Genomic DNA, 26,192 nt, shown 5'->3' on the forward strand with positions numbered 1-26,192 from the left:
TTCCAAATCAAGGTAAGAAGACCAACGTAAAGAGGAAAAAAAGTGTAAAATTTTTCATATAATTATGCGTACAATCCAAACTTAAAATTTCCGTGTAATTAAACTTACAGTACAAATTTTATGCCTATTTTTCTCACAACTTTATGAGTTGATTGCCCTGTGCTGTAAACGCTCCATATAATAAACATAAGCTTCAGCAATTATTATAGTAGAAAGCAATGGATATATGAAGCCAAACACTGTATTTTTTGTTTGATTTTTTTCTTAAATAACATTGATCGTTTTCGATCATTTTTACAAAACAACTCACTACCAATTTTCCATATATAGAAAGTCCCCCCCCCCCACATAAAGGAGAATCTAAAAAAATGCTAGGACACATTCTGTTTATTTTCAATAGAGTTAATACACTGAATTTCAGCCCCGTAAGTTTAACGGTTTGCGAGATACTATTTTTTTTTTTTCAAAAATTCGGATCCTCACTACCTCCTTAGGATATTATGCATTATAATGAAAGCAATATAACATCCCAGTTTGGATTAAGGCCTAACTATATACCAAAAGTAATTTCATTTGACTTTGCAATTTGACCGTAATGATCAGGCACACATAGTTACATTCAATTTTTTATATAATAATTTATATATTACAGTGATTCAAAAATGTATTTTTTTTCAGCAGTTAGCTCCTCTAAAAACTCACAGGTCTCGAAAGCCAAGTAGTTGTATAAGTCCTATTGCTATTATTACAATTAAAAATATCAATATCCAAAAGTGCCTGAAGTTCATTTTTCACTTGGTTAGATATACTCACCTCAGGTAAGTAGACAGTAACAAATGGAAAAGGAAGGGAAATGAAGGTCTTGAAAGTAAAACGAAGGCAAATTTACCAGTCTTCAGAAGATACTGTCTACAATGCAGCGAGCAGAGTGGGTCGGTAGATCATACTGAGTCGGTGGGTCGCAGTGGGTCATGGTGGGTGGTGGGTCGCAGTGGGTCACGGTGGGTGGTGGATCACAGTGGGTCACATGCTGTTGACCCACGACCCACTCAGAAAACTTGACCCACTTGACCCACTGACCCACCAACCCACGTACCCACTCCATCTCTGGTGTAGTAGGGGGAGGAGGAGGGGGATGAGTAAGGAACGGGTTAGAGTCCCCGCAGGGGTTGGTTTGGTTCTGTTCTCGATATAAAATGGGCAAATTAAATACTTGCCCATATTTTTTCGTACGTTTTACAATCTGTGGATCCGTATTGTAAAACTGCACCATTGTGTTAGCAGGCGTTGATAGGTCTATATTTTCTTACATCTTTTGGAAAACACAAACTTTCAGTAAATCTACAAACAATTATTTCTAAGAGACGTAGATGTTTCCAGTTTTGGAGAACAAGAAGAAGAAAAAGAAAAATTCAAGGCTGTGGTGCCTTAATTGTCCTTAGAAAGGGTCGACGGGCAATTAACTTCGTAATGATACATATTTCTACGTATCACAAAACACTAGACCAGACTATTTCCGTAGGCAATTATCAGACTTGCTTTCACATGTGTACTTGTGTATTTTTTGCGTATGATGTCACAGTGAGAATGCATAGTTAATTTGCAGGGAATTTTTGAGCTGCTGAAAACAAAGCGAATGACATAACCAGTGAAGAATAGTTTTCAGATCAACTTCTCGACTCCCCATTGTACTGAGCAGTTACAGTTATTTAATACATTATACACTCTCTGCAAACGTGTTTTGCATAACACAACAAAGCAGTCTGGGTGCGAGATTCCCAGCAAGCGAGGTCTAACCTCAGTAAGGTCATGTGTTTTTAAGCGCTCATGAATCAGTTTTACTAGAAAGAGGTAGAAGGTTGTTGGGAAGATCATTTCACAGTCTTCCGAAGTAAGAATGGATCGAACGTGGGTTCTCTTCGCTTTGTTTATTATTAGTGTTGTTTCTGGTAAGTACAATATATTTATTTCTAGTATGCTTTTTACTTTCTCTTGAGTTTTACTATTGTCATTTTAGATATATGTCTATCAGTAGTGGCTCTTGAGAGATATCAACAATTGGTTAAAAAAAAAAAAAAGCTACAAGCTAAGGAAAAGACCCTTCATACAGCATCAGAAAGCTATATACGGGAATCAGTGCATTAAGGTAAGTATTCTTTTCTTAGTTTGCATTGGTAATTTTTTTTACTGATGCGACCTCCCTCAAGAGCCGTCACTGGTAACTATGAACAAAACCTAATTGTTACCATTGACGGCCTGAGATTGAAATTAGTCGGGTGATGTAATGGGTAGTGAGTGACATCAGATTCCCTTCGCAGGGAGGTGTATTTTCAGTATACTGGAGGTACTAAGTAGTATTGCGAAAATGATGGTAATTCACGAATTACCATTATGCACAATCGAAAATTTGGGCCTGGGAGGAGGTGAATTTTCTTTCCGGTTACCCCCTGAAATGATTATTTCACCTGCAAATGTACAAAAGCAAAAAATATAACTGACATTATTATTATCTTAATACATCTTGCTAAGAATTCACACAAAACAAACTTTGATTGAGGCAGTCTCTTTCCGAAAATGTAGCGGGTCGAGCCTTCCTCCAAACTTAATTTCCCACATTTCATATTTTTTAAAGCTAAATTTTGCTAAATTAAAAAGAAATGTTCTAGTCACTATCTCTTAATCATAGATCTTAGATACATATTGACCAGGAATCAAAGCTAGGTCCCTCTTATCTAAGGTGACCATCACATATTGGGCAACACAAAACTTCATTTACAACTATTTGGACATTATAGAGGATGTCAAACTGTATGGGCCACACGAGGAACGTACATGTGTGCAAGTAAACTATGATTAGTCGTAAAAGAATCGTTAATCATTTGATTTTGATTCTTACGTAATCATTGGATCTACGTTAGTGTGAAAGTCAACCAATAACCAGAGCTCTCTCGTGGCTAAGTGGTTAGTGTGCGTGCCTTTGGCGTGGGAGACCCGGGTTCTATTCTCGGCGGGAGCTCATGTAGTTCGGATTCCGCGTTAATCAGTAGGTCCACGTCCAGTAGCGTAGCGTGAAGCTTTGAAATGGATAGGCTGAAATTAGACTCGTAGCTAGAGGGTGGCTAGGAGGAGCCCAATTCCCTGAAACTTGCAATTTTTGTTGTATGTATATATGAGTGTAAAGTGAATTTAAGTTACCCCCCCAAAAAAAACTATCCCGCCCTTATTTAAACGATCACGTCTTAGTGTTCTGACTACGCTGTAATACTTGATAGACAAATGCCAATTCATGCAATGTATTTTTCATACAATGCAAGAAAAAGTATAAGAGTAGTTCTGCTTCATATTTCCCTTACACATACGGTTTCCTTCATATGCAATACTCGCATATCACACATACACTGTATTACTGTTTCAAAGAAACAAATAAAAACGGATAGCTATAGGACGATCTTAAGTGTAACTTCCCCAAATCATAGACAAACTTAAGCATTTCACCCACAACAACATATATCAGCATACTAATGGAAAACAGTGGAGCAGTAGCTCACAGTCAATTGATGAGTTTTACAGAAAAAGCTATTTTTAGATTGAAAGTATAAAGAAGAAAAAAAAAAACTATGCCTCATCTGAGGTCTCCTTCAGTATCGATCTTCGAAAAACTTACGGATAGCAACGCAACGCAAAAAATACAACAAGCAATTATAACTTCTACGCCAATTATCGAAAACTAAAATGTAAATTTTACGCTGTGATAACGCAAACCAGTACGCAATAAGGTCCTAATGTATTAATATTATTCATAATAACATTTTATTCTCTATCTCTCTCTTTTTTTTTCTTTCTTGCTCAAAACTCGTTACTGAATGTGAGCTTCTAAATTTTTCATAGTCTCTTGTTCTATACTTTCTTCCAAGACCGCATCCTGTCGCTTTTGTTTCGCCAAACATCCGAAAGGCTAGCCTTTCGTCAACATTCGTCCACTTTCCTTGCATCATGTTGAATTTGTGTATAGGCCTAGCTCAAGAACTTTTCGTCTGCTAAGGGTGGCGGGAAAGTGATTGTCACCGCCCCATTCTCCTAATTCCATGAGAGAAGCGGAAGGCTAGCCGGCGATAGCCTTCAATGTGTTTTTGCAGAAGCTTCGCTTCATTTCGCTTGATGTTGAAACAGCGTATTATAAAATAAATCCATTTTAATAAAATTAATTGTATCAATATCCAAAAGCAACATTTGAGGCTGATGTATAAATAAATGGATAGGCTAAGCCTTATAGCCTTAATGGACACTATGTCCCTGTCCACGTCTCATATAGCCTCGCTGCTGAAAGGGGCGCTAAACTGAAATCAAATCAAATTAACCAATTACTTGTTATAGAAAAATAATATTCACAAAGAATTAAAACTCAAGTTGTAAACAACCAGCCTGACCATCACTGGGATCTTCACAATATTTTTGATGTTGTTAACCAAATTGGATTCTCGAGTGTCTGTTGACTATGTAATAGTCAGTTCCTTTGTGTATGATGGCTCTAGCAAATCCTTCGTTGTTATGAATTAAGATAACAGTGTCCACGTCATTTGGGGTATACTGATCAGCTACTATACTTGATGACGCATAATTTGGGAACCGAAAGCCTGCGCAACATAATATTTGTTTCACACGCTTGTATAGCAGATTAAGATCTGCGAGGTGCATTGAGGTTAAAACATATTCATTTTTTCTCAGGACTGGTTGTTTTAAAATACGCGACACTCGTTGTCAATGCGTGACAAAGATTGCAACATCGTACGACACACAGAACTCTAGCGGCAGCGGTGAGAATGATGAATGTTACCTGAGTGACCGTAAGTTAAACTTGGAGAGGTCAGGTGGTGGTTCTGCAGAATTTCCGCCGCTCAAATTGACGTGACGTGTCAGTGGTTCGCCGATTATGTACATGATGCAGGCAGAGGGTTCCTTCAACAGAGTGCTCTTCAAGTACCTCGCGACTTACTCGGAGTGCCCTGAGAGGAAGAAATTAGGACCACTCATCTGACAGAACGACGACCGTTAGCACAATCAATGCTGCTGTGGCTGCTCATGACAAGCGCATAAACACGAAACCATCGATTGAAGGCAGGTCCATGTTTCCGCGATTCTTATGAGTGGCTATTCCCCACCATCTGCTGGTAGTCACGTATGTCTTCGATAGTGTTGGGAGACACTGGAGTGCAAAGGCGAACGGAGACGGTGATGCGAATCAATAAAATATGTTTCTGTCTCAACGTGCAGTTGATTCGTACTCGCTATGCAAGATCCATAACTGTCATTTTTGTATAGGGGCAGAAAGCTACACATCTCGCTTGCCTCTTGTCTTTATTTAGGATTTACGACTCGTGCAATAAGTGTGCTTTGTAAAGGGTCCCATCTTCCAGCAGAATAACTCATATCCTCATACCGCCAGGATATCTCAACCATCTTCTGGTCTGACCTGTTAGGCCTCAGGATCTAAACTCTTTCGAGTACATGTGAGACATTATGGGACAACGCGTATTGACAAACTACACCAAAATCCACATCAAGTGTGGGAGTCTATAATTTATACAGACTATACGTCCACCTACACACTTGAATAACTGCTTGTGTGGCCACCAGAGTTGTTTAGATATGGTATTAAGGAAAGTACTATATGTTTTCTAAACACTGTGTACAACATATTCGTGGTGTAGGTAGATTATTTTCGGAACAGCTGTGAGAATTGGTACGTGCAGCTCTGAATCCAGTCGCACAGTATGACGTTTCTTCAACAGCGCGAAAACAATTGGCTAACAACTCACACATACTGGCCACAGAGCTTTCACTGTGTGCAACTCATAACCCACCTTCCATGTTCCGGCTTGCTGACTAGCTTCGTACCAAAACTCATAGCTGTTACGAAAATAATCTACCTATACACCACGAATGATAACTTTTCCTTCTGTAGCAACTTTGTGCCAGATCCTTAATTCTTACTGAGTGTTCTGATATGCATTTCCACTAGTATACTTACTTATACACACTGGCGGATCCACGGGGAGGGCGGAGGGGGCGACCGCCCCCTCCAAAGGATTTTTTGAACTTTCAGCATTTATCATTGGGAAATACTAACATGGTCTTTTTCCCGACCGATCCAATATGTGTGACAAGCGTAGCAGAGTCTAATCAAAATGTGTGGTACTTAATAGTACTTAATACAGACATATTTGAATTGTGAATACGTTTCTCCCTAGTTCCTTGGGACGGTCACCATTAGCCCCAAAGGAGCGAGAATATGATTCATTCGTTGGACGAACAGCTGTAAGAAGGAGGGTAAGACGGCTCACTCTTTGAACTAAAAACGTATATTTTAAAATTGTGTCCTAGAAAAAGGATATGGGAATGGAATTCGGGTCCTGAAACTTCAAGTACCTTTACCTTGAATAAAGAGAAATATAGAATCTTCAGCGCTCCTTACCGGAAAACTCTCTGAAGCTGAGACTTTTTAGTTGGTTGATTGATTAATATGTATTTACGTCGTTTGCAAAAGCGATGCTTTACAGAACGAGGACTAGAGTTTAAAGTTGGATCTGAACCACTGTAGTGCGTTCGATGCTCACTCACCGGGAATCAAACCACAGAACCCCTTGCATCAAAGATCAAAGGTACGTTCGCTAGCTACTAGATCAACAAAGAGAGCCGTGAATTTTGGGGTTCAACACGGAAACATTAGGAAGGGACCAGGGATTTATTATGACTTCAAATGGCATTTCATATTTTCTTGAGAAATAACACAAGTTTGTTATTGTAATTCATACATAAAAGTCGAAATCCTGAGTACGAGTAACTTCGTACAGGCCAAACCACTTAAGCTAGAAACTTGAAATTAGGACAGTATATAAGATTTGTTACGTAGGGTATTACTAAGGAAGGATTTTTTCTTTTCTTTTCTTTTCTTTCTTTTTTCTTTTTTTTTTTTTTTGAAATTCGAAGAAAGGAAGGGAGAATGGGGTGGAAATTACTTTAATAAGATGGCCATCTCTTCGAATCCGTTACGACTAGAGACTTGAAATTTGACATTTGGATTCCTCATTTAAAATAATTTGACACGCGTTTCAACTTTTTTTTGATATTATAGTAAAACGGAGAAAAAAGAGATGGAAAGAAAAAGTTATTATTATTATTATTATTATTATTATTATTATTATTATTATTATTATTATTATTATTATTATTATTATTATTATTATTATTATTATAAGATGCCATATCTCGGGATCCCTTGCGGTTAGAAACATGAAAGTTGGTAGTTTGGTTTTTCATTTAAAATAATTCAACATTTATTTGAACGTTTTTTTTCACTTAACGTAGAAGAGAAGGAAAAAAGGTGGAGCTGGTTCATTAAAATGCCTTACGAGGTGTTTGAATTTCGTGACACAGTCTTAGCTCAATCCAATTCTATATGAAAGGCAGAAGGAAGAACGCGAAATATTGTGCCACAGTACCACGTATGAACATCTGCTACGGCCGTATGTCGACCAGATTGGGGATCTGGGGCGAGCCCCACCTAGACGAAAGCTAGTATAATATACCTAGGTAATTGTATTGTTGTTGTAAGCATAACTATAATTATACTGTTTCGTGGACCCCACACAATTATAGAGATAGATTAATTTTGTATTAATTTTTCTAACTGCTGTCCCGCAAGTTACTCAAAATATAAATGATTAGATCTAATTGTACAATCTTTCGTTAAAATGAATGATATCGTCAATACAGTACCGGTATTTTCTTTTGTGCAAGTACTGTGCCAGACAGTGCATCTCATATGTTGGGGTGACTGTGTGTGAAGTGAATAATGACACCGTCACTTCTGCGAAACGGAAGTACATATTTAATTTAAATCTACAGAAAAAATACTCCCATTACAAAAAAAAAAAAAAAAAAAAAAAAAAAAAAAAAAACGATTTCGGGTCCCAAAGTGGAATCTGGGAATCTTTTTTTTTTTTTTCAACCCCTTCCAGCCCCGGATTCATATGAGTCCCATTCTTGCAAATTAAATACTGGTCACCTTCAAGCTACGCTCATCTTCGACAAAGCGAACCGCCCCTCCCAAACGATCCTTCTGGATCCGCTAGTGCTTATACACCACATATAACGTAAAACAAGTAGGGGAGATGCATGTTCCTAGAAAGGGGGAAAAGGTGGGATTCTTTATCCTGGAATGAAACGAGTCAGAAACATTACTTCCTAAGCATTGCCTCTACAAAATACGGCAAAATACGGTTAGAACTAGTTGGTTTTGGGCGAATGACATGGTGTGTTGAAAATGTGTAGTGAAGTGGAAATTGTGATTAGTGTGACATTGGTGCATTTTTTCTTACAAAACACACATAATATGTCTTAATAAATGTAGGAGTGTATAAAGTTATTAGGTTATATTGTATGAATATGAAAGTTTGGTTTCAGTTCGTTCTATATTGCATAGAGGTGTTCGGATTTGTCTAAAGTTTCCAGAGCGGATTCCTTTGCCATACCAAAGTCGGTCCCTTTACAGGTTTCAAAATACAAGCTGAAAATAATTATAAATGCCCTCTGATAATTTCGAAGAAATAAAAAAGGTTAGTTTGCGACGAACATTCATTAAAGAGAAAGAGAATCTGGACTACAAAACAATACGAGGTAACATCGAAAGACAATTCAGTTAATCACGAATGTTATACTTCTTCAGCGTCATCCGAAGTATATATTCCTGCTGAAAGATCCCGAGACAAAAAATGGTGTACTTAATGAATTGAAAAGAGAACAATAGATACAATATGAAATCTGAGAACAGGGGGCCCCTTCCGTGGCATTGGTGCCCATGTTAGACGGAATTACTCCATAATGATACGAATATGGAATCAGTGACTTCAGGATGGCAATACAACGACGCACAAGATTCAAACGGCTGCGTCATACAACGAACCGAGAAGTTTTTTTTTTTTTTTTTTTTTGTGTGTGTGTGTGTGTGTGTGTGTGTGTGTGAGCATAGAAATGGCGGATCGGACAACCTTATCTCGAACATTGAAGCACAAATTATGGGTTGCTGCCCTGCGATTAGTATCCTACGAATAGGTCTACGTCATCTGGCTAGGCAAAGCATTTTTGCGTGGTGCTTATTCATGCAGCTCCGTTTGACAGCAGATTGCCAGTTCTCATTCAAATGTATTTTTTAAACGTGCCGTCATTTTTCTATTCAATGTTCTATGGGTAATTTTGAGCCCATTGATTAAAAAAAAAAAAAAAAAAAGCCTGCAGCAATATACAGCCAAAATTACAGCGTTGATGAGTGGGTTACATAACATCCCAGGAAAAGTGAAAATTCCTATTCGAGGCGGAAAGATATTATAGGGAGCTAGCTTTAATGCGAGGCTGAGGAATTCAGAGTTGATTGGCAGGTTCCCCACCCCGTCGCAAAGAAACGGTCACTCGACGGTCCTGGGCAAGGTTGCCAGTGCGTTGTCAAAAAAATTCAGCTAATACTCACTTAATTCAAAGAGTTTATGCAATTATACAATCCCTATCGAAGATCGCTGTATACGTGGACACACACAAATTAGGCTGTGATAACAAATGTTTCAGTTTTTGCTCCCTCGCTTCTTCGTCGCACTGCACTATGGCCTTCCTTATTGCTTCTCTAACTTCGCTGTGTATAGTTTGCCCTCTCTTACGCTGTGAAGCCATTGTCAAATGAATAATAAGCAACAAAATCGCAACCACAACAGCACACAACAAATAACCAACTTACACTAACTCTTCAGAATGACATTCATGTGACAAATTTTTAACCCTGGCAACGCTGACATATAGAAGGAGGGTAAGGGAGTATTGCAAGATTCAGGCAGAAAAATTGTTGAAATTTTCCCCCCTTTACCTCAGCCCCCGCTGGTAAACAAGCTAGCTCCCTATAAATACTTTTTTCAAACGATCGTCTCTCCTGTTTAAAAGTGCTAAATTTGGCCTTCTTTGCGTCCTTTTAGAAGTGAGATTCGTGCTCACATTAGAATGATGCAGTATGTAGAGAGCACATGTTCACCTAATATTGTGTTAATGTTCTTCAGAGATTTTATAAAGAATAAAGGTGGTTCGAGATACATGTACTTCACTACATATTTTGTGTAATACCATGACCCATGTGACATAGGTCACGATATTGCCTAAATATGTTGAGTTACAGTATAAGTTATTTACTTTTTTATAATCTCTATCGAATAATACAATGTGAAATCAATTGGCTAGTTCTCTACATTGTAAATTCTTTACGATAAGGAAGAACCGTTACTCATTTAAATTTTTGCTACATCAAGAATAGTTGATATTTATTTCTAAAAGTCGCAGGAATATTCCCTATTGTTCCAAAGGTCTCAAGAGTTCATCCAGACGTTTGAGAAATGTTTGTCCCTTTTTCTTTCAAGTTTCTTGGTATTCTTTCTGAAGTTTCTGGATCTTCGCCTCCTCACAAAACGTCCAGAAATACCCAATATCTTCCTACAATATAAAAATTCGGTATTTTTCTGCATGCAACAATAGGCGTATTTGGTTGGGAAAAAAAAGAGAGAAAGAGAGAGAGAGAGAGAAAAAGATCGTATTAGAGAAACAAGTGGAGCAAACATATATTTATTTATTACCAACTGAATGTCTGTAGTGATAATTTTGTTCATATCTATTTTAAAAAGTTCACGAAAATATCTTACTATAAGCTTTGAAAATACGGAGTTGCGGTTACCGTTTTCAAAGTTATCACGAACCCTATTAGTCATGTTATTTCCGTTTGAAAGCTTTTAAAGGAAACTTTGTTCAACGACACAAGACCATTATTCCGTAGATGGAAGGAAGAGTGCTCTTGTGAAGTTCCCGTTTGAAGGTTTTCAGTTCCAAGTCGATTATCAAAAACTGTCAACGTTAAGCGACATAACGTTCTACATGTTGTTTAGTGTTGCCTTTGTAAATATCCGCTTTTATAACTTCGACTTGTTCAGGTCAACCGTGTTGCTGAAAGGACAAATTTGCTTCGTTTTTACATAGTAAAAAATGTATCATATATGCCCATGTATCAAATATTATGCATATATTTGCTTCATACCTTCATTGATACGTGCGTGACACTTTATGAAACTACAAAAATTATTTAAAACATGTATGTTGTTATTTTATTTTATTTTATTTTATTTATTTATTTATTTTTTAGAATCTTGATCACTAAGAACTTGAGTTCAATCCTTAGATTTCACGCGAGAGTTCATTGGTCGACAACATTCAAAAGAGCGTACTTCCGTTTCTCTGCCATCACTTTTTCATTTCGCTAATTATTTCATTAGCATTAATTTACATACATAGAATTATATCATTAATCAAAAAATCAAACTCGTGAGACACAAAATAATAATATATTTTAAATAATGACAAAACAATATGCATGTGAAAAATGAAGTGAGAATCATTACAGTGGAACTCAGAGAACATTAAATAGCAAAATTGTATGTTATTACATTAAATAGACATTTAGAAATGTGGAAGTAAACAATTCATTCAACTGAATTAGGTGAATAGACTTAAAATTACGAGTATTGAACCTGCATCCTATCATCTTCTTTCAATAATTTTTCAATAACTAATTCGATAGTAATTAACTGGATAACTAATTTTGAAAAATTGGTTCAGTAGGAACAGTAGTAGTTTGAAATAAACATATTTTATTGTCAGAACCGGAGTTTGGAGTGGCCAATGGGGCAACCGCCGCAGGGCCCGCCTTATAAACATGTTCCGTCCAAAAAGTAGATACAAAAGCACTTCTCTCTCTCTCTCTTATATATATATATATATATATATATATATATATATATATATATATATATATATATATATATATATATATATATATATATATATATATATATATATATATATTAGATACATTTTGAATTTCCACGCTCAGCGATTTTTACCAATACTCTGGCCTCGCAGGATCATTATTGGCACTAGCCCCACACGCCGCTTCTGTTTATCCTCGCGTGTTACCGCATTTCATTGCTTCCTCTCCCTGAGTTCCATTTCTCTTCGTCTTCGATACTGAGTGCCAGTAAATAAGTAAATAACACAAACAATTTAAGCTCCATCCCATTATGGATACCCAGTTGCCGAAACGGTGTCTTATCGCAGCTTAGGGTGCCAGGAAGACATTTATACAAATTTTCAAAGTTCTACGTCTTATAGTTCTGCAAACCTGACAAACGAGAGAGAGAGAGAGAGAGAGAGAGAAAAGGCCGTTGATCTCCCCATACGTTATTCCTGTCATCTAAATGCCATCCCAAAAGTGTCCAGAAAAAGACACATTGACTAGTAGTCTAAAGCGGGGTTTCTTTCAGAAAATTTTGTGCGGGGAGTTACACTGCGACATACTATTTGGTAAACGATGTGCCAGCACAAGAGTGACCAGCAATTATACTTAATTTGTTCTTTCTTCGGGCGGAGAGGCGGTTTTCCAACTCCATGGGGGTGGGGGGGGACAAAGCCTCCGGAAGTATGCCTGAAAGGCACTCTGGTCTAAAATAATACACGGAAATACAAATGTGAAGTAGTAGTACATGCTTGATGTTACTTACAAGAGTGCAAATATTTCGGATACAGGGGCGTCATTTGGGGAGGACAAGGGACAAGTGCTCCCCTGAGTTTCACAAATACATACTTTTTATAAAATGTATACTAATATACTAATGAAATACGTGGAACTGTTATGTCAGTAGGGGCATACGTGGGGTCCCTGGTTCAATTCACGGCCAAGTAAATTTGTGGTAGACAACATAATGTCCGTGGTTTTCTCGGGAACTTCCGTTTCCTTCCACATTCTCATTTCACCAATTCTTCCATAATTTTACTTGCATTAATCATCTGCCTCTCTTTGCATAATCGAGAGACGTTACACTGAAAGTTTTCATTGCAATTCCTAAAACTTTCGTTATATGCACCTTAGGGTGAAAGGAGAATATTATACAAAATTTCAAGATTTTGCATCTAATCGTTTCGAAGATCTGGCGAACGCAATACACAGGTATGCAATTCCACAAACCTCGCCTTATTTGCAGTCTAGAGTACAACGAGAATATTTAAAGATCTCAAGGTTCTACCCCTAGTAGTTCCCGAGAAATGTTGATGAGAATTAGTGGATTTACTGTCATACACAGGTATACAATTCAAAACTTAAACTACCTGCATACTATTCTGTGGTTCGATCCCAACACATTATATCTAATAACTCAAGGTCGCAACTCATATATAGGCTTATATTAAAGAGTTAATCATAAATATAGATTAAAAATTTCGTTAGCCATATTGTGTCCTGTCATCTTGCCAGTGTTTTACCGAAAAGCTGAGATAAGGTATACTTCAGAACCAGGTTCATGCTGAGAGATGGCGAGGTCATCGTACAATATAAATTTAGTGGTTACAACAAAATTCGTTTTCTTCGAAAACTGCGCATGAGAATTTAGATTAACTCAACTCATTTTGTTCAACTTAGTGAGATTTATTAATTGCTGATTTGCTATGTTTCTGAACTTAGTCATTATAATATAATATTGATCCATATAAATTCTTAAATACCACTATAAATAATAATTAAATCGTAAGTTATGATAAGTATGTTACGGTATTATCTTTGGACATTTTCCACGTTAAATGCTATTAATATTGAAGAATGTAATAAATTTAAGGATGGAATTCCATGTTTAATTAGCGACATTAATTTATCTTAGCGTTTTTCTCGCTAAAACTCACGGAAGTGGTGGAAGGAGGTAATTGTGATAGACATTTCACTATTCACTATAAAAACTCACACTTTTGTTCATAAATACTATAGCAATTCTATCACAGTAGCGTCACTTCAGGTTTCGCCAGGGCGGAGGGTGGCGAGAGTGTCTACCGATTTAGAGGTTTGCACGGGGTCAGGCTGAACCCGACTCGGCCAGCTGGCCGGACTTCAGCCTACAAAACACTATCATTTCGGGCCCGGGCCGGGCTCGGGCTGTAAAATTTTAAATATACAACCATATTTCTCGGGCCTTTAGGGCCTAACTTTGTAAATGTACTGTACAACGATATTTATTGGACGTTTGGACCATTTTTTCTGAAGAACTTTTAAAGCACAACTGCAAAATTAAACTTCTAATTGCTGTAAATAAAAGTACAATTTTGTATAAATTATAAAATTTCTGTAATTCGGGCTTATTTCGGACTCATTTGATTACCACATGAGCTCGGGCCGGGCTTGGGCCTAAATGCTAAAATATATTTCAGACTCGGGTCGGGTCTCACATTATCAATTCACGGGCCGGGCTGAAAATTCCGGCCCGTGCAGACCTCTACTACCGATATAAAACTTTCACCTTTTTTATTATTATTATTATGAGGTGCATGCCGAAAGTTTTTTGATACCCTTCGAAAAGTCAATTTATTTACATAAAACTATTTACCATGTGTCAAAATAGCTCGCACAAGCATCAATATACTTTTGCATTTTTAAAAATGCACCAGTCAATTGTTTTTCTTTAATTCATTTCATTTCTTGGAATATCAGAAATTTCATTACTGTACACTGCGATAGTCCCACCACACTTGCTTGAGAGCGGCGTCCTCGAAGCTTTTTCTTGAGTTTTAGGAAGAAGACAAAGTCACACGGAGCTAAATCTAAAGAAGTAGCCGGGTGCGGTAGAATACAGATTCCAGTTTCCTGTACAAATTCCAAAGTTTTCAGTGCTATGTATGGCTGTGCTTTATCATGATGAACAATTATTTGAGACAGTAGAGGCATATATCCAAGATTCAAGACACTCGGAAGGCAATAAGTTACATACCACTCTGCTGTCACTGTATAGTTGCTACATGGCGAGTATTAGAGAAAAAAGTTGCTACCATAACTTTACCCAAGCTCCAAGATCGTTTAACTTTCGAAGATAAAGTTTCATTTTGAAAACACTATATTGTCGACTGCTATTTTGTTTCGGGATCATAATTGTGAACCCATGTTTCATCACCTGTGACGATATTATAAACGTCTTTACTTTGCCGCTGCGAAAATCTTTTAAGCGTATAGCGGCACCTCTCCACGCAGTCATCTTTTAGTCAAGCGTAAGCACATATGGGACCCAGCGACTGCAACGCTTGGAAAGACCGAGATTATCTTTTATTATGGACTGGTCTACAATTGATCCAATATTCAAGGTTGACTTAATTTCCATGACGATCGTCTTTCACAAGATTTCTTACTGCTGCGACATTTTTATCCGTGATAGGGCGCTCAAAGCAAGGGTCATATGTCAGGCTTTGTCGGTTGCGTATGAAGAGGTAGATTCCCCGAAACACTTTTCTAAATGATCATGGAACTGTTCTTGTGTTAAACAATACTTAAAATCTTAAAAGATCATAGCACGAAGATCACATCGCTCAAGCTCCATTGTTGTCGACTGACATATATTTAATGTGATACGTTTCAGTACAGCAATGCTATTAGAATTTTAGTATCTAAAAACTTTTGACATGCACCTCCTTATACAATTTATTAAAAAGGCACATGTTTCTCAAACTGAGACGGGGTCATTGCTTCCCCCTGTCCTCCCCAAATGACGCCCCTATCAGGGGCGCCTGAAGAAAATTTTCTAGGGAGGGGCCCATCTCCATGGTTGTTATATTAGTCTGGTATTTCTGGTATTTAATATACGCGGTTTGCTATATTACGTATACATTTTCGTCAGCCAAGGGGGCCCCGAGTCCCACCCTGCCCTCCCCTTCGGGCGCTTATGGCCCCTATTCTATCGCCTCTGCATCATTAGCACTTCGTTTCTCAACTTCCCGAAAAATTTTCACAGGACTACAGTTTTGTTCTGCATTAGGGAATATATAACTTACAAAGTGTTTATTTATATCATAATCTATTTGTTTCATAACAAGTAGATATATTTAAATTTAGAACTTTTATGGATTACAGGAAATCCTTGAAGTGTTAAATATCTCCTACGAGTATTTATGTTAGAGTTGAATCGAAATTACGGGTAATCATTGGAAATTATTTATTAGCTATATGATATATTGCTAAATGGAATGTCACTCTTCAATTTCTTATGTTCAAGTTTAATTTGTTTACACGAAACAACTAAAGGACCAAACAACTAAAGTGGCCTTTAAAAAAAAAAAGCTTTGTCGAGTGAGCGTATTATTCACTGGAATTTGTATATTGAAATTTACAAGAACAGAAAAAGGAAACAGATAAATAAATAGAAATAGGCAAAAGTAAACGAGATGATACAGAATTTAGAAAATGGATATTAACAATTTTCCCTTAATAACTACTCATATGTTGAAGTAAATATTGCCATATATATGACAATGATAACTTCTAAGAAATTCAGACGAAGATAATTGCAAGAAATCAGACATTTTAGAGCTTTCTTTAAGGAGTCTGACGAGATAGTAGCGACAATGAATAAAATGAAATCTTCAATCTAATGTCTTACAGTTACGTCCTTTAGGCTAGAGAAGGATGATTAATGAAAGTCAATGATTCTAAAAGAATTTGGTGGAATGAAAGTGTGGCGGGATACAGGAGTACTCCGAGAAAATCCACGGGCTCGATGTTGTTCATCACAAACTTATGACCTAGGGATCGAATCAAGGCCTCTCGCAGCAGGAGTGAGAGCGCCACCACTTAGCCATCGTTCCTCCCCCTCCTCTATCGTGGAAATGTTCGAAAAAAGTATCATTCGAAAACGGAATTGTCTAATCTAAATCTTGTCCATGATTGTTGCTAGTATTGAAATTAAATAAATATGTGTTTTTTGGTAGTAATTTTATATCGATTTGTTATGTTAAATTATTTATTGTTTTATAGATATTTCAATAGAAAACCAGTGTGGGAAGTGTATAAATAACTTATTTCTTTGCAGACTGCTAACATGCATTAAGTAGTTTACTTCTTTTCAGGAACTGCAACTGTTAGTGATGAAGAGCTAAGAACACTGACCGAAACTTTATGGAGGAACGATGTAAACAACGCTGCTAGGTTTGTTCGAATTAACTACCAAGGCAGAACAAATTCTGGAAGCAACAATGATGCAGCACCAAACCCGTGAGTACAACAAATTATCTGACTCAATGCTAGTCTCTTATTTGAGGGCTAAAGGATACAATTATAACAATCCTTAACGAAAGATATACTTACTTCTTTACTCTCTATTAGTAATCTGCTTTTGTCTTTTAGTAGCATACGAGGAAGGAATATGGGAAAAATTTCGAAGGGCGATTCTACAAGTGTAAAGAAGAAAAGTCCCTATAAACTCAACCCGTCCCGATGTCACAGGATTTTTTACCCCTGAAAATCTTTACCAATAGAAACTTTTACCCAATGGAAATCTTTACTCTCTTGTCGGTTTCTGGTTATTTCAAAGAAAAAGTCAGAAGTCACATTAAAAATTGATATTGAATGTGATCTTTCAGAGTATACATTCACTTTGGGCAAGATGAATTATATCTGAAAATTTTATAGGAGGGTAATATTTTCCTAGGAAATTAATATCTCATTGTCAGTTCCTGGTTACTTCAAAGACAAAATCAAATGTTACATTTTAAATTGATATCATTCCGTGTTATCTCTTAAGAAACGTATTCTCTTTGGGTAAGATGGTTCCATATCTGAAAAGTTCATAAAGGGATAATATTTTCCTAGGAAATTAATACCTCTTTCTCAGTTCCTGGTTACTTCCAAGACAAAGTCAAATGTTACATTTTAAACATACCATTCCGTGTTATCTCTTAACGGACCTATTCACTTTGGGCAAAATGGCTTTATAGCCGAAAATGTGATAGGACGGTAAATTTTATTCTGGGTATTCTATTACTCCTCATGTTGGTTTCTGGCTAATTCAAAAATAGAGTAAAATTTTATATGATAAATTAGACCCTGATATCATTCCGTGTTATCTCTTAAGAGATATAATCACGTTTTGCAAGATGGTCTTATATCCGAAAATTTGATTGTGGGTAAACTTTTCTAGGAAATTATTACTCCTTCGGTCGGTTCCTTGCTGCTTGAAAGTAAGATGTTGCACTATAAGTTGATAACCTTAAACTATATCTCTTAGAACATGCAATTACTTCGCGCAAGATTTTCTTATATCAGAATACTAGGTGAAATGCCCGTTCTTCGCACGGGGAGGATAGATTTACAGAAAATATTTAAATCCCCTTCCCCCTTAGAATATTTATTTTAATAGTGTAATAATAAAAATACAGAAGATTCTCTACTTTTGGCATAAATATTGACACATCTTACATCCACAGAGTACGCCTTTAATCATATTGATATAATTTAAAAATAAAAAGTTTGGAGCAGGTATTATCTTAAAAAAGTAATTTCAGAAGAGTCAGTCATTTTCCAGACCCCCCAAAAACTATGAATTCGATACAAATCTCAATCATTATTGACATTTTCTTTTTCACTCGCTTCCCCTCTGTCGTTTGGAATGAAGTTGGACTTAAACGGTATTGGGAGTGTCAGTATTCATTTCAGCGACCCCGAAAGCTATGGATTTCACACTAATATCAATCGTTTTGCATTTTTTTACATAGCACTCCTGATTTGAAGCGCTTTCTAGATACACACACACAAACTCTCTCTCTCTCTCACACACACACACACATGAAATAGAAATTTTCAGACAAAGTTGCATTGGGCAAATCTTGAGTTGAGCATCTCAGATTATAAGAATCAGTCCGAAAAATCTAGGCTCAGCTCTTATTTGCTTCATTCTGCTATAAAATGTTCAGTGAAAACGAGGGTCGTTGACTAGTATAGATTTGTGGTTTAAGTGAAAGTTGTATACAATGCTCTTTTTTTCTTTGTTTTGTTACTGAACGAAATATTTAAAATCATTTTCTTCTTCTTCTTTTTTAACGAAGATTGCTGGTGGTAGAATCCCGAGCATTCCAAACTCCAACTATTTCTAAACTGAGACTTCTTTACAACAACTATGTTGCGGATACTTCTGTTAATGAACTCGTCACTACAGGAGAGAGAGCTGAAGAGAATAATCTATTAGAAGCTATTATGTCTACGTCTGTTATGAACGAACTTCGCAGATTCCTAATGAGCAAATGTAAGTACATTTCTAGCGAAATTTGAAAGAAAAAAAAAAACTTTATAATTTTCTAATGAGAGAGAATAATTTTCTAATTATAAATCTACTAGCAGCGTTCACCCCGCTTCGCTGCGGTCACCCCGGAACGCAATAAACTTTGTTACTTAGATAATTTTTACTTTTTCGCTTTCAAGTGATATGATAAAAACCATAGAAGATTGCAGTAAATCTTAACATTATATCGCCTGTCATTTATGTTAACCCGCCCCGCTTCGCTGCGGTCATCCCGGTGCTGGCATATTGTAAAAGTGTCTGTAAAAATAAGCAAATCAATTAAAAAATTTTAAACAGAAGATTCAAGCTATTTTCCGCTGTATATCGCCTGTCATTTATGTTAACCCGCCGAGTGACACGGTCATGCGGGTTGCATATAAATACGTTTATTTTTACCTATGATGAACTAATAACAAAGGATTTGTACGTTATGGACACTTGAATGGTCAATTATCTCAAGACACTGGTAATTAAAAATTAAAGTGATATGATAAAAACCATCTAGGGTCCAAATCCTAATAACCCCCCAAAAATGAAAGAAATTGGTTCAGCCGTATTAGCGTGATGAGCGGACAAAGGATTTTGTACGTTCTCTTTTATATATATAGATAGTATCTTGTATAGCGTTTTCCGTACTTTCCATTTTTCTCTTTGACATGATAACTGTATTGGCTAATTCCAATTCTAGTCAATTCCTTGGTGTTAACTTCCCTTTCCAGAGTATTTCTGGTGGGTTTCTTATTATCATGAATTATTTTTGTTTAAAATTGTTGTTATGTAGTAATTACGAGGGCCACTATGATATTTATATTTTGAGCCTAACAATGAAAAAGCAGTAATTTGTCATTGAAAATTGATTTATTGTTTTTCGAAATATTCTCCTTTATGATCAATACATTTTTCCATTCGTTTGAACCATTTGCCAAAGCATTTTTTTCAATTTTCTTGAGACACCTCCACAATATGGTTCTTGAACGCATCAACGATTTCTTCCGCCGATAAAAATCGTTGTCCCCGCAATTTATTCTTGATATTCGGGAACAAGAAGAAATCATTGGGTGCCAAATCAGAACTGTACAGCGGATGACCCATTTTTTAAGTGTTCAAATAGTGAGTTAGTAGACGAGATGTGTGACAGCTTGCATTGTCTTGATGAAGAATGATCCGACGGCACTAGTTTGTTTTCCGTATTTGACCGAAGACCTCCGGCAAACAAATTGGTATGTACCATTCAGAGCTGACCGTTCTACGTTCCTTTAAAGACACAGTGCCACATGACCAGTTTTCCCGAAAAAACAGGCGACCATTTGTTTCGATGTGCTTCGAGCGCGAACAACTTTTGTTGGATTTGGTTCATCTTGAAACATTCATTCAGTTGACTGCTGTTTACGTTCTGGCTCATATATATCCATGATTCGTCACCTGTTACAATCTTATATACTTCTTTTGAAGCATCGCCATTGTATTTATTGAGCATGTGTGTGTTCAATCGACGCGAACTTCTTTTTGAGTTTTTGTCAAATTATGTGGGATCCAATAAGAACAAACCTTTCTCACAGCTAAATGATCATGTAATAATTTTTATATATGCTGGTGGAACTAATACCTAGGGTTGCCTCAATCTCACAGTGTGTCACATGACGATCTTGCGGTATTAGGTTTTGCACAGCATTAATGCTTTCTTGAATAACAACTGATTTTGGACGACCTTCGCGAATTTCGTCAGTGAGCGAATGGCAGCCAGGAGTAATATCGTTATACCAGCGTTTCACAGTGGCAAAGGATGGGGCTTCATCGCCAAAGCTGGAAGTAAGTTGATGGATGCACTCTTGTCTTAATAATCCACGTCGAAAATCGTAATAAATCATCGCACGAAAATTTTCACGAGTTAATCCCATTTTTCTGTTGTCACGCAATCTTCAAGTCAACGTAAATAACACAAACAAAGCTATTAACAAAACATTTGAAATATTTATGATCAACGTCAAACGTTTCTATGTAAACGAAAAATGGCGCCTAACTACAACCAGTGTTGTCAAGGCTCAAAATATAAATAGTGGCCCTCGTATATACGTTGTAGAAGCAAGCAACAAGTTTTTCTTTTAGTTGCACATTTTCATCGCCTTATTCTTTATCAATTTCATTATATTATACAAAAAATAGAGTTTTGTTATTAACGCAAGTTTTGCTGAGATTATTATTATTATTATTATTATTATTATTATTATTATTATTATTATTATTATTATTATTATTATTATTATTATTATTATATGCTTACAAAAATCGGACGAATGAGTTGAATCCAACAACTTTCCATTGACTGACGATTTAAAGGAAATTCAGCGGAAATCATTGGGATACTCTAAAGAAAATATAGCTACCTATGTTTGATCAAAATCGAATAATTCATACACAGTTTACACTGGAAAATTGTGTCGTATTTGTATCTGCAAACTTGCAACAAGGAATGGATTTTATTTACCCTTTATTATTGATAGATTGCAACCCCAGACAATAGCGCCATTCGGAAGGCTTGAGGAACCCACATACAAAATTTCATGAAGTATTACCAGAGTTAACATGAAACAGATAGATGATAGACAGACACACAAATACCGATGAGTCGAGTCGAATACTAGAAGCTCGCTACGCTCACTTCACTTAAAGTTGTTATTTAAAGAACGTTATATATATATTTTTAAATAGTAATGTAACCCAAATTACAAAAAGTTTGATATGTAAAAAATTAGGGAAAATGTGTGTTTCTTAAAGACTTGAGAAAATTTTGTGAGCGAATAGTATTAGTTTATTAGCACAGATACAAATTTACGATTGGTGACACTTCGGATAAAAAAAATAATCACGAATAAATTGTAGGTAGTCTTGCAATATTTCCACAACCCAAACAGCAGGCGCATGTATACTCCCTTAATTGACCGTAAGTTCAAAGTCAAATTGGCCTAAGAGGTAATGTGGCAAGCGGATAATTTAACGCAGTGGCCACTCCGTTAGTATCTTCAGGCAGTTATTAGTGACAGTAACCATAAGTACTCAACATCTGATACATGAACCGTTACTGTATGATTTCGAAATAGGGGATAACGCTGCAGCAACAACCTAAAACCTTTGTCGTGCAAAACGGGAAGGTTAATTGAACTTCAGCACAGCAACTCGTTGGTTCCAGGAATTTCTTGCAGGTTATCAAATTGTCAAAGATCAGCTAAGGTCCGGTCTTCCCGGATAACAGATTGTGAGGTCGTACGATTGAGGAAAATCCATTCACCAGGATACGATGATTGTCAAACCAATTCGGAATGTCCCAGTACACTGTAGTGCGCCACTTTCACTAACTAACAAACAAACAAAAAAAACAGAAGCTAGAGGAGAGTGGGTGTGTGCCGACAACTGTTGAAAAATTTGCATGATCTGTGTTTCCTGAAACAGATTGTCACATGCGACGAAAATTGACTGTTTTTCCTTAATGCGAATGTGCAAAAGTAGTGCTTGAGTAGATCGTCAAACTACTAGAAAACATCGTCAAAAAAGACAGTTTCGAGCTTAGAATTCTGTTTTAACGGTATACTATCAAAACCGACTTTTATTCCGAACAGTTGGATCCGATGTACGGTACTGCACTCCAAAAATATCCTGCATTGGTAAGCCGAAAGTGTGCTGTGCTGCAATAGGATAACACAAAAGCACATTTGCCTCATAAAACCAACAAAAAATGCAGAAACTTGCTGGCACCAAACTGATGCCACATCCGACTCATAGTCTGTCCTTGGACCTTCGGATGCGTATCTGTTTCGGTCCATGGCACACTTTCTAAGATCACGATGCTTCACCAACTAGTAGGAGGTGGAAACAGCAGCAACTGACTTCGTTGCCTCGAACGAAAAGACGTGGTATCGACGAGGAACTGGCAAGAAGATGGTAGCAGATAGTCCGAAATAAGGAGCTATAGTTTGAATGTTAAGCTGGTTTCATTATACTGTAATAAATATAGATATGTTATATACTAGAATATTGCAAGATTTATGACTTAGCCTTGTTCGAATTAGAGGAAAATGTTCGATAGACACTGTAGTCACATGTCAGTATTGACAATAGATTTATTACTACAAACTATTCACTTTGTGCATTGTGCATGCATTTATGTTGCATTGCAGGTTAAATGAAGTAGTCAGTAGTGTGCATAGCTTTTAATGTATGTCAGATGATGTTATCCTGATATTCTTTCATAGCATTGGTAAGACGTGAACGAGTAGCCTTTAAGGAGCTTTTAAGGCAGTTATGGTTCGATATGTATTCACGAGGTGGTGGTAAGCTTGGATCCAGTGCTTTTGAACATGTTTTTCTTGGAGAGCTAAAGAGAGGAGAGGTATCTGGACTTCACAACTGGATCTACTTCAGCAACCAAGAAGCTCAGAGGCAAGCGGATTACCTGGGATACATTCGAAAATTGGAGTTGGGAAGTGTAAGTAATTTAGATACGTTCTTTCTTGTCCCATTTCTATGAAAGCTTTACCATTTTGCCTAGAACAAATACTTTGCACTTGTCGTTGGTTTAACCCGAGGGGACACTTCGCTAATGTACCTTGTAAGTCAAATCATTTTTCTTTTGAATAAAACAAGAATAAATAATGTGAGAAATATGGTTAAGAAGTGTTGGTAATAACGCTTTATGATAGAAGTTGGTGTTTGCAATCAATATTAATACATGAGTGGAAATGCCATTAAGAATACCAGTAGAAATAGACGTTGAACAGGAGAGATGAAAGTCAACATCCTTGTCTCACTCCTTTATTTATTCTTGCTTCCTTATGATCCCTTCTTATAATAGCTGTCTGGTTCCTATAAAGTTGGTATAGATATTATTCTTCTGTCTCTGTAATTTACTTTCAGACTCTTCAACACTCTCAACATGATATTCCAATCTACGTTGTAAAAAGCTTTCTCTATATCTACAAATGCTATTTGGTTTGTTTATTCTGATGTGGTCTTCCATGATCAACTGTAGACTCAGTATTGCTTCCTTTGTTCCTCCTGAATCCAGACTGGTCCTCCGATAGGTACTAATATGCTTTTCTCGAAGTCTCTTGGTATTTTTCTCGAGATATACATTTCATTAATAATATTAAATAGTTTTTTCTTTGTTGTTATTCCGAGATTCTTATCACTTTCGTTGGTATTTGATCTATTCCTAGGGCTTTACCACGTTGCATTTTCTCCAAAGCATTGCCAAATTCGCCCTGTAAAGTTGGTGATCCTAATTTATTTTCATCGACGTCTTCTTCCTACTCTATCTCTTCCTCGGTCACTTTTTCTTCTTTATAGAGTTCTTCAATGTATTCTTTCCATATTCTTGTTATCTGCTTCTTTTCTATATTAGCGTTGTCCCGTCCTTGTTTATGATAATATTTGTGCGTTTCTTTTTCTCACCGAACTGTTTTCTAACCTTTCTATATGCCGGTTTTGTATTGCCTTTGACTATATTTTCCTCAATTTCTTTGTACAAGTTGTTTGTCCAGTTTTCTCTGGCCTTGTTTACTTCTCTGTTGATGTGATTTCTGCACCTTCTGTATTCCTCTTTCTTGTTTGTTATCTTGTACTTTTTTCTTCGCTTCATCATTTCCAGTATTTCTGCTGTTATCCAGGGTTTATATTGGGTTCTCGATTTTTTTCCTATCTGCTCGTCAGCAGTTTTTGTCATCCCTGCTTTTATGGCTTGCCATTTCGAGTCGATGTCATCACCTACTAAAGGTACCTTAGACGACTCATTGTTGCATTTGCAAATTCACTTTTCATGTTTTCATCTCTTCTTAACTTGATGTGTTCCATCTTTTGCGTAGAGCTACAACTTTTCCTCTTTATTTCCCGCTCTTCCTCGGAGTTCGCTTTTCATCTGTTTCGTAACTTTAAAACAGAGAGATTTATTACTAATGTGAATAATGATTATAGGATATTGCTTATTATTTGTTATATTAGATGTGTATAGTTTTATTGAATGGTTTTAGTGTTTTCGGTAGAAATAAACAAATACTAATTCAGATGCATCTTAATTACATAGAACTGAAAGAAGGTTACAAAATAATAATTATAGGAATTATAATTAATAACAAATTAAGCCTATTATGGAGGAAGACCTCCATGCACTGAACTTTTTATGTGTCGCCTCTTTAGCATAATTAATGAAAGTACTTACAAGATAAATTGATTGCATAGGCTGAGGTCCATCCTGACGAGGTTCCAATTTTAGTGGTTGACTAACTATGCTGTTCTGACTGACGGACCGACTATCAAAAGACTAACCAATTGACTGCCAAAAGATTGGCTTTTGTTTAGTATTTGTTTAGTTTAAATATCTTTGGTTCTTGGCTTTTCCCTGTACAAGTTACTTTTTTTTTATTTTGTCAATTTCACTTTTATTTTTAGATTTCACTTCCTTGAAAGTGAATTTGTTTTTGGAACCTCAGCCTGTTTCTTTTTATTTTGAATTTCAAAAGTTTTTAATATAGATTGATGTGTTGAAAGTTACATTACACATCAAAACTAAATTATGGTCTGAGTCAACGTCTGCCCCTGGGTAACTCTTGCTGTTCTTCACTTGATTTCTAAATGTTTGTTGGACCAGTATATATAGTCTATTTGGTTTCTTTCTTTGTCTACTGGTCTTGTACATGTATATCTTCTTCTTAGTGGTTGTTCGAAGAGAGTGTTCGTAACAATCATATTATGGATTTTGCAGAACTCAACTAACCGTGTGCCTCTTGCATTTCTTTCTTTTAGGCCGAAATTCCCAGTTACATTCTCTTTTTTGCCTTCGCCGACTACTGCATTTCAGTCACCCATGATGATAAATTGTCTTGGTCTTGAACTTTCATCAAGACTTCTATTTGCTCATAGGTTTCTTCTACTTCCTCATGTGTGTAGCTTGATGTAGGCATATATACGTGGATTATCGTCACATTCCTC

The 26,192-nt window shown here is 36.5% G+C and overlaps 1 protein-coding gene across 1 annotated transcript in view; it reads left to right on the plus strand.

Moving 5' to 3' along the window:
* The first annotated feature begins 1,510 nt into the window (after positions 1 to 1,510).
* Positions 1,511 to 26,192, plus strand: part of LOC145664042 (endoribonuclease Arlr-like) — a 30,662-nt gene continuing 5,980 nt past the window's right edge. Inside the window, exons 1-4 of the mRNA XM_081730366.1 lie at positions 1,511 to 1,949; positions 17,008 to 17,152; positions 18,982 to 19,178; positions 23,462 to 23,694. Of these exons, the coding sequence (XP_081586492.1) occupies positions 1,898 to 1,949; positions 17,008 to 17,152; positions 18,982 to 19,178; positions 23,462 to 23,694 (627 nt within the window). The 5' untranslated portion in view covers positions 1,511 to 1,897. The remainder of the gene's footprint in view (positions 1,950 to 17,007; positions 17,153 to 18,981; positions 19,179 to 23,461; positions 23,695 to 26,192) is intronic.

This window comes from Thermobia domestica, chromosome 11, assembly GCF_964235325.1.
Source record: "Thermobia domestica chromosome 11, izTheDome1.hap1.1, whole genome shotgun sequence".
Taxonomy (NCBI): Eukaryota; Metazoa; Arthropoda; class Insecta; order Zygentoma; family Lepismatidae; genus Thermobia; species Thermobia domestica.